The sequence below is a fragment of the Halichoeres trimaculatus genome, unplaced genomic scaffold, assembly GCF_033239565.1.
Source record: "Halichoeres trimaculatus isolate MK-OKI-2021-1 unplaced genomic scaffold, fHalTri1.1 fHalTri1_scaffold_22, whole genome shotgun sequence".
Lineage (NCBI taxonomy): Eukaryota > Metazoa > Chordata > Actinopteri > Labriformes > Labridae > Halichoeres > Halichoeres trimaculatus.
In genome coordinates this window covers 22,822,431-22,832,436 of record NW_027437200.1, presented here as the reverse complement: position 1 = coordinate 22,832,436, position 10,006 = coordinate 22,822,431, and the positions used below count along the sequence as shown (strand labels likewise).

At 42.7% G+C, this 10,006-nt stretch overlaps 1 protein-coding gene across 1 annotated transcript; it reads left to right on the top strand.

Annotated features, from left to right (window-relative positions):
• The first annotated feature begins 10 nt into the window (after positions 1-10).
• Positions 11-8,249, top strand: LOC141811179 (sodium/hydrogen exchanger 9B2). The gene is made up of 16 exons (XM_074699130.1): positions 11-64; positions 829-885; positions 2,114-2,119; positions 4,271-4,360; positions 4,782-4,881; positions 5,011-5,181; positions 5,263-5,405; positions 5,527-5,654; positions 5,750-5,831; positions 6,814-6,907; positions 6,983-7,089; positions 7,178-7,327; positions 7,427-7,535; positions 7,625-7,761; positions 7,878-8,052; positions 8,164-8,249. The coding sequence occupies exons 1-16, from the start codon at positions 11-13 to the stop codon at positions 8,247-8,249; spliced, it is 1,689 nt and encodes a 562-aa protein (XP_074555231.1).
• Positions 8,250-10,006: the final 1,757 nt, after the last annotated feature.

Sequence of the window (10,006 nt, the reverse complement as noted above, 5' to 3'; positions counted from 1 at the left end):
TTGCTGCTTGATGACTGAGCTGTCAGTCGTCTTAGTGTCTTTGTTCCAGGAACGTCCTCGTCTCGTGTCCAGCAAAGGTAGGAGAAACTTTTTAAATTTATCTCACAGTTAAACAGAAATAAATCTTGTTTATTCATCTTTAATTTGTTTATGAGCTCCTGGAAAAATTCCCAAAACTTTATCTGTTTTACTTTTCCTCCCTGACTTCTAACCTCTTTTGGTTTAAACCTCTAAGTTAACCCACTCAGGCTCAGCTCCTGTTTGAAACAAGCCTGTTTTTATGACCTCACACAGATTCAAAGCAGGTTATCTGGAATAAACAGGGATGAAGTGAGGTGTTGGTAGATTTGGTGAAAGTTTTTTTAGTCAGTGCTGGATGTTAACAGATATTGAGAATGATTTGTAACAATAATAGTTGAAATACAAAGACAAACCAAATCTGGGTTTCAGTTTTAAAATGTTCAATAGAATCAGAGGATACATCTGACATTTGATCTGTGAGTGTGGAAAACATGAAGAAGAGTAACAAGACGTGAATCAGTCATGTGTTAGCCATGTGATCACTTAGTTCAGCCACTAGTAGCTTTAATATGAGGAAGTCCCAAAAACTGCAGTTCCCTGAGTGTCCACTAGAGTCTGTCTCCAACAGCGTGTGTTTTTTTAAAAAATTGTCATCCATGCAAACTGAAAATGCAAAACAACCAAGAAAATGTGTCTTTTTGGAGGACTTCATCTAAACCGTCCAAGTTTTATCTAAGTTGCGTAAAAGGTTATAATAAAAGTTATAATAATTATAAACTTATTCATTTTCATGTGTGTGTCTTTCAGATGATGGATGAAGAAGCCACCAAACGCTACGTTCAAGATGGACAGAAACATGCTGAGGTACTGACTCACCACTTGGCCAGTAAAAACTAGAAAACTATCAAACCAACAAATCTATTACGAAAATGCACATTGGTTTGAAAAAATATTTTATTTTGACAAACTCTAAATTTGAAAAAAAAAGAAACATTTTTTGAAAAGCTAATTTTATTTCGATTTTTTAAATTACTCCAAGAAAACTTTATTATAAATATTTTATTTAGAAAGAAACTTTTTTTTTTTTTTTTTTTTTTTTTTTTTTAGAAAAAAAGAAGTTTCATTTTGAAGCATACCTATTTTGTAAAAATATTTTACAAAAAAAAAAAATCTTTATTTGGAAATACAGGTTTCATTTGGTAACAATTTAATTTTTAAAAACCTATATATCTTAAAAGATATTTTGTGAAAAATATTCCATTAAAGAAATTAATTAAAAAATGTGTTCTTTTAAAATATATATTTTGAAAGAAATTTTACTTTGAGAAACATAGTTTATTACTGAAACATTTTTTTTAACCATATTTTTTTTTTTTTAAGAAAAATTTGTTTTAAAAATTGTATTCAATTTGGATAGGGCTTTATTTTGAAAAACACATTTTATGTGAAAACATTTTGTTTGTAAAACATTTTTTTAAGACATCTTATTTTGAAAAGCAATTTATTTTGAAAAACGCTTATTTTTGAAATCGTTGAATTTGAATCTGATCTGCCGTAAAAGTAGAAAACTTCCTGCTTGATTCCCGCTGTTTGTGGCGAGTCTCAGTTTCACTGTTAACACTAAGTTCCACAGAGGCTTCTCTTTCTTTAGGAGCTGAAACAAAAACAGATTTTCTTGTGATTAACAACTTTTAAGTTCTCTGAAAAAACAAAGTCAGGAAGCAGTTTAGTAAAAGTCAGGCTTTGTCAGGTCTTTCTTTCTTTGTTGGCTGGAGATAAGAATTGAAACTACTGAACACCAGGTGGTTTGAAGAAGACTCAGACGAGAGACTGAGACATAAACTCATTAGAAAAAGTTTACAGAGGGAATAAATCAACTCAGGAGTCAGAGCGTGTTATCTTTAGAGCCGCAGTAACTGCTCTGATCATCTGTTAAATCTTAATTGCACTGTGATCGTCTGCTCCTACGGGTGTTAACATGTTTTATAGTTATGATAAGTGGGATATAAACACACAGCAGCAGAATGACGTTAGCCAGGTTACAAAGATGAATCCTGTAGTTTGATCTTAAGAAAAAAAAAAAAATACACAGGACGAAGCGCTGATGGAAAAAACGAGTGAAGGTCAGTTCAGCAGGTCAAGATGAACAGCTGAGAAGATTTTCCATCATGTGAGTGAGAGAGGGAGGAGAGGTGGTTTAATGATTACTGATGGAACAATAAATCTGAGAAAAAGACAGAGAAAGACATGGAGAGGTGGAGGGGGAGTGATGGATGAGACAAGAGGGGAAGGGTAGGTGGAGAAACCAAAGGGGGCAGTGTGCAAACAGCAGACCCTGGGTGTGTTGGTGTAGCTTTGACTTTAGAAAGATGGTGTCATATTTCTGTTACTGTCTAAAGTAATATAAACATATAAAGATAAATAAACATATAAAGATATATAAACATATGCTCTTTGATAACAGATTGACTCAGGCTTTTGGAACCACCTGTGCAGCCAGGTGTCTGTCTGCACAGGTGAGAGCTGTTAGTTTGAGCGTCAGAGGTTTTATGTTTTCACTCTGAGCAGTTTTAGGTGAAAGGTCAAGAAGAAGTAAATGTGAGCAGAGAGAAAGCTGACTGCTCTGCTATAGTTTCAGATCAGAGTCAAAGCAGCAGGTGTGGCTCACCTGACAGCTTTGAAATAATCTTTGTGTACCTGTGAGGACCCTCACTGATTTTCCACAGGTCCTTATCTTATCCACGACTGAACGTTCAGCCATAACCCTCACAGTGTCAGCAAACTCCACCAGAGAAGCTTTTCTATTGGTGGACAAGCTTCAGAAACCCCACCCCCTTCAGTGTCTCAACCTGGAAAAAAAAAGACAGACAGACTGACCTCATTTCATTCAAGGAAAATACACTTTGGTTCCTCTTTAAACGCCAGTAATACGAAAAGAAACAGTTCAGCCCTAAGCTCAGTCTGTTCACTGAGTTAAGTTCCTCTTTGTACTTATGAAGACTTTCCAGGATGTCCTCACAATATGGGAATGTCCTTATTGTGCAAAACTGTCCTCACAGCGCAAAAATATACTTTGAGTGCAAGAATGTACTCATAGTGCAAAATTCTCCTCACAGTGCAAAAATGTTCTCAAAGTGAAAAAATATACTTTTAGTGCAAAAATGTACTCTTAGAGCAAAATATCTCCTTGCAGTGCAAAATGTAGTCTTAGTGCAAAAATCTCCTTGAAATACAAAAAAAACCTTTTAATTCAAAATTGTACTCAAAGTGTGAAAAAATCTCCTCGCAATGCAAAAATGTTCTCAAATTGCAAAAAAAAAATGTTTAGTGCAAAAAATGTACTCATAGTGCAAAAATCTTGTCGCAGTGCAAAAATGTTCTTAACTTGCAAAAAAAAATACTTTTAGTGCAAAAATGTACTCGTAGAGCAAAAAATCCCCTTGCAGTGCAAAAATGTACTCAAAGTCCATTATCTCCTTGCAATGCAAAAAAGTATTCATAGTACAAAATATCGCATTGCAGTGCAAAATGTTGTCTGAGTGCAAAAATCTCCTTGAAATACAAAAATATACTTTAAATGCAAAATGCAAAAGTGTACAAAAAATATCCTTGCAGTGCAAAAATGTACTCATTGTGCAAAAAATCTTCTTGTAGTGCAAAAATTTACTCATAGATCCAAAATCTCTGTCAGTGCAAAAATCTCTGCGAAATGCAAAAATGTACTTGTAGTGCAAAAAATGCTCTTACAGTCCAAAAATCTCCTTGCAGTGCAGAAATGTACTCATAGTCAGAAATTCTCTTGCAGTGTAAAAATCTCCATGCAATGCAAAATTGTACTCATAGTGTAAAAAAATGATATCACAGTGCAAAAATGATCGAAAAAAGAAGGGAGATGCCCTCTTGGTCAAAAATTGTCCTCTTATTGCGAAACTGTACTTGCAGTGCAAAAATGTTTACAGTGCAAAAATAATCTCATGTGTGTACAACAGTTTCCCCATGATACAAATTGTTTCCACAGTGAAGAATTTCCCTAATGGTACAGAAATGTCCCCACAATTACAAATGTCCTCATAGTGCTGGCCATGAACATGCTTTAATGCTTTCTATTTCTCTCCCCTGCCCTCATTGGTCTTTATGATTAATTTACACACACACACACACACACACACACACACACACACACACACACACTCTCTCTCTCTCTCTCTCTCTCTCTCTCTCTCTTCCCCCTCACCTGTCTGTGGTGAAGCGAGTGGATAAAGTTCAGGACGGTCAGGAGGACAGAGAGATCACAGTCCTGCCACGGAGGACAGCAGACCAACTGGAGGACACAGCTGAGGTGATTACACACACACACACACACACACACACACACACACACACACACACACACACACACACACACACACACATACATACATGCACACATATAGATAACCTGAAAGCTTAAAGAGGACAGTTAACAGACTTTCACACACACACCTGCATTCCTGTGAGTTGTGTCTGAGTCGCGGCTCTGAACAGGGAGTGCTGAGGGGTCTGTCTCTGAGCAAACACACTCTGTGGAGACCTCATCGAGTCCTTTAGTATTTAAAACCTGACCAGCTCACAGGTCTGAACCTCTCCGCTCTGAAAGAGTGGATTCAGTCAGAGAAAGTGCGTTTTCTGCATCAGTGCGATATGTTTGGTGTTTGCTCCCTGCCTGTCCATGTGCCTACGTGGAACGCCAAAGCTTGAGGTGTGTGTGTGTGTGTGCTCAGATGAAGATGCTGGGGTCGGCCTCGTGCTGTTCCTGCTGTCTCAGTCTGAAGGACAAGTGTCCTCGTCCTCGGGGACTCATCAACCTGCTGATCACCAAAGGTAACGGACGCCGTCTTAGCCTGACACAAAACCATGACACGACTTCAGGTCACACAGCAGCCTGAGCGTGTGTGTGTGTGTGTGTGTGTGTGTGTGTGTGTGTGTGTGTGTGTGTGTGTGTGTTCTCAGTGTGTCTCTTCGCCCTGCTGTTCGGAGTGGTCTGGTCCATCACAGGACGTGAGTGTCTACCTGGAGGGAACCTGTTCGGCATCGTCATCCTCTTCATCTGCTCGGTGCTCGGGGGGAAGCTGGTCGGGATGATCCAGCTGCCCACGCTGCCCCCCTTTCCCCCGCTGCTCGGTACGACCCAGCAGGTCACTCACGCTCCCCTGAACGCCCCAACGACTGTAAACTGACGACAAACCCCTGACTGTGTTCCAGGGATGCTGCTGGCCGGCCTGCTGCTCCGTAACGTCCCCTACATCACCGACGCCGTCTTCATCGACACTCACTGGTCGTCAGCGCTGAGGAACATCGCCCTGTCCATCATCCTGACCCGAGCCGGACTGGGTCTGAACCCCTCAGTCAGTTTCCTCACACACACACACCCACACACACAGTAGGATGAAGTGCAGACTGATCACGACCACGTGTGTGTGTGTGTGTGTGTGTGTGTGTGTGTGTGTGTGTGTGTGTGTGCTGCAGGCCCTGAGTCGTCTAAAGGCGGTGTGTGTGCGTGTTGCGGTCGGTCCCTGCATGGTGGAGGCCTGCGTCATCTCCATCATGTCTCACTTCCTGCTGGGTCTGCCCTGGGTGTGGGGCTTCATCCTGGGGTAACACACACCGAGTCATCATGGTTACACACACACACACACACACACACACACTCAACACTGGAGTTAAAATGTGTGTGTGTGTGTGTGTCCAGTTTTGTCCTGGCTGCGGTGTCTCCAGCTGTTGTCGTCCCGTCCATGTTGCTCCTACAGAAAGAGGGATACGGGGTGGACAAGGTAAGAACAGCAGCTGGTCAGGTTTTAAAATCCACCACCAGGGGGAGTTAGAGCAACAACATCTCCAGTTACAGGTCTATAGGTCAGAGGACATGTCCTCTGTCCTCTTCCTCTCCTCTGTCCTCTTCCTCTCCTCTGTCCTCTGTCCTTTTGTCCTCCTTCTTCTGTCTTCTCTATATTCTATCCATTTTCTTCTGTCCTCAATTCTCTGTCCTCTGTCTTAAACCTCATGTCATTTGTCCTCTGTCCTTCATCCTCAGTTATCTGTCCTCTGTCCTTCATCCTCAGTTATCTGTCCTCTGTCCTTCATCCTCATTCCCATGTCCTCTGTTGTCCTTTATCCTTATTTCTCTGTCCTCTCTCCTTCTTCCTCAATTTTCTGTCCTCTGTCCTTCTTTCTTAATTCTCTGTCCTTCATCCTTAATTCTCTGTCCTCTGTCCTTCATCCTCAATTTTCTGTCTCCTGTCCTTTATCCTTATTACCCTGTCCTCTGTCCTTCATCCTTAATTCTCTATCCTCCGTCCTTTAACCTCAATTTTCTGTCCGCTGTCCTTCATCCTCAATTTTCTGTCCTCTGTCCTTCGTCCTCAATTTTCTGTCCCTCATCCTAAATTCTCTGTCCTTTATCCTCAATTTAATGTCCTCTGTCCTCTTATCCTTTATTCTATATCCTGTATCCTCAGCCCTCTGTCCTGATTCCTCCGTCCTATTTCCTTTGTCCTCTGCCCTTTACACTTTTTTTCTCTGCTCTTTTCCGTCCTTCCCTCTGTCCTTCCTTCTCTGTCCTTTTGTCCCCTCACGCTACACATTGTCATTTGTCTTTTATTTTCTCGTCCTTGTGTCATCTGTCCTCATTCCTGTGTCCTTTGACGCCTTCCCTCTTCTCTGTCCTCGGTCCATCTTTCCCATGTTTCCTTGTCCTTCGTCCTTCTGTCCCGTCTTTTTGTCTTTCTTCATGCTTTGTTTGTCCTCTGTCCTCAGGGGATCCCTACCTTACTGATGGCTGCTGGGAGTTTTGACGACATCCTCGCCATCACTGGATTCTCTACCTGCCTCGGCATCGCCTTCTCGACAGGTGAGCTCACAGACAGATCCCGCTCCACCTGTCTCACTGCGCTCTGTCCAGACCACTGAGCTGTCTGTCCCTCAGGTTCTACCTGGATGAACATCCTGAAGGGTCTCCTGGAGGTGGTTGGAGGGGTGATTGCAGGGCTGGTCCTGGGTCTGTTCCTGTGTGTCTTCCCCAGTCCAGACCAGGTGAGAGTGTACCTGTAGTCCATGTGGGGTTTGAACGTAGTGGTCTGAATGTCTTCTCTTCTGTCTGTCTTCTCTTCTCTTCTGTCAGGAGGACCTGGTCCTGAGGAGGACGCTCATGTTGTTGGGTCTTTCCATATTTTCGGTCTTCTTCAGTCATGTGGTTGGTTTTGCTGGAGCAGGTGGTCTCAGTACCCTGGTCCTGGCCTTTCTGGCTGCTCTGGGCTGGAAGTCTGACAAGGTATCAAAGATCTGATTTACCGTGATCTGGATCAAACCCTAGCAGAGATTTTCCTTCAGAGTCTGATCACCTGGATGCTTTGGTTTGATTCCTGTTCAGGCCTCGGTGGCAGCACTGGTGGGCCGGTCCTGGGACGTGTTCCAGCCGCTCCTCTTTGGTCTGATTGGAGCAGAGATCACCATCTCAAAGCTCAGTCCCAGCACTGTGGGTAAGATCTGAAACCACTGAAAAAAACCAGGTCCTCAGGTGTGATTCTGAAACGGTTAATGGTTAAAACTGTGGTCTCTCTGGGTTCAGGTCTTGGTTTGGCCTGTATCACTGTTGGTCTGGTGATCCGCCTGCTCGTCACCTTCACACTGGTCCACTACGGAGGATTCAACCTGAGGGAGAAGATCTTCATCGCTGTGGCTTGGCTCCCAAAAGCTACCGTACAGGTGACAAAGACCGTAGACAGGGACCCCCTGACAGAGACCCCCTGACAGAGACCCCCTTACAGTAAGAGGCGTCCTATGTTTGTCTCCTTCATCACTCCTTGATTTTTGCACGCTAGGCTGCTATTGGCTCCAAGGCGTTGGACATGGCGAGGGACGAGGGGGATGAGACTTTGATCAAGTTCGGTTTGGACGTGCTAACGTTAGCAGTGCTAGCCATCCTGACCACAGCTCCCATTGGGGCGCTGGGCATCGGCCTCGCAGGACCCCGCCTCCTGGCCCGACAGGTCAAAGGTCAGCACACCTGTAACCCTGAATGGGTCGCTGAGTTTCAGAGTCCAGTCAAACGATAAAGTTTGGATTTCTAATGTAAAGTGAATTCAATCTCGATCTTTACCTGACCAGGTGAGACAGAGGGCGGAGCCACAGCTGAGAGAGACGATGGGACAGGTCAAGAGAAAGACAACGCCACCCTGGAGAGCAGACTATGAAGCTTCTCATTGGATAAAACATCCTCCAGAGAGATGATCTGTTTTACTACCTGAGTGAACCTTCTGTGGTCACAGGTGTGTGTTTGTTACGATTGTTAGTTAGCTAGTTGAATGCTAACGTAGCATGCTACATTAATGAGTGGATAGCTGACCTGGTTACTTTTAATGATGTTTAAAGTTGACCTTTACACCTGCTTAAAGGCTGACAGGTGAACAGGTAATTTATCTTTTGGCAACTTTAGCTAACATGCTAACTTCCTCCATGATGCTGTCAGTAATCATTTATCAGGTTTTTATTATTCTCTCTGAAGTCTGTCATTCTTGTTGGTTTATTTCCTGTTGAACGTTTCTAATAAAGTGAATTTTGACCATCCAAGCAAGCCGTACACTGTTAAAAGTGTTTTTATCAATAAAAATCTTCCCCAAACGTCTCCTCCAGTGAAAGATGTCTGTGTGCCTTGAGACATTTCTCTTTGACCAGCAGCTTCCACCAGAGGGCGACAGAGCCTACAGAGACAGAGGTGGACTTCATTCAGCTCCAAACAGAAACATGAAGGAGAAAAGCTCCACTGTGGTGAACCTTCAAAATAAAAGCAGAATGAAAACAAAGTGACCTGTTAATGCAGTTTTTTCAACAGCCTTTTCATACAGTGATTTGATACTGTTGGGTCATGTGACACAGGACAGATATATCGACAGGTAAACCAGGTAAAGAAGAGACAGAACCAGCGTTTAGTAAGTTCAAGTCCAACTTTGTCTTCTGTTCTCAGTCCGCTTGAATTTGTCTCTCCTCGTCCCCTGTCCCTTTTCTTTTTCTCCTGTCCTCCTTCCTCTACTTCTCTGTATTTTTATATGTCTGTTTCAGGTCCTCAGTCTTCCAAACTTTCCTCTGTCCTTTGTCCTCTGTTCTAACCTCAGTTTGCCTCCGTCCTCTTTCCTTTCTCCCCCATTCTTTGCCCTCTTTACTACGTTCTCTGTTCTGTATAAGTTGTCTGTTTTCTGATCTCCTTCTTGTTTCCTCTATTCTCTGGCCTCTTTCTTCTTTCCTCGATTCTTTGTCCTCTCTCTTCTGTCCTCTCTTCTCAGGCCTCTTATATCTCTCCTTTATCATTTGTCCTAATTTCCTTTGTCCTCTATTCTCTGGCCTCTTACTTCTTTCCTATATCTTATCATTCTACTTTACTCTGTATTCTGGCCTCTTACTTATTTCCTCAAGTCTTTGTCCTCTCTCTTCTGTTCTCTCACGTCTTTCCTTTATCATTTGTCTTCTTTCTTCTGTCTTCTTTTCTCTGGCCTCTTTCTTCTTTCCCTTATCCTTTGTCTTCCTCCTACTGTGCCATATTCTCTGGCCTCTCACTTCTTTTCTCCATTCTTTGTCCTCTCTCTTCTGTCCTCTTTTCTATGGCCTCTTGTGTCTCTTCTTCTTCATCATTTGTCCTTATTTCCTTTGTCCTCTCTTCCCTGGCCTCTCTTTTCTTTTGTTGATCATTTGTCCTCATTTCCTTTATCCTCTTTCTTCTCTGGCCTCTTACTTTTTTCCTTCTCCCTTAGTCCTCTTTCTTCTGTCCTCTCTTCTCTGGCCCTGTATGCCCTTCATTGTTTGTCCTCCTTCTACTGTCCTACTGCTTTCCTCAGTTCTTTGTCCTTTCTCTTCTGTCCTCTCTTCTCTGGCCTCTTATATCTCTCCAAAATCATTTGTCCTGATTTCCTTTGTCCTCCCTTCTCTGGCCTCTTATTCCCTTCATTATTTGGCCTCC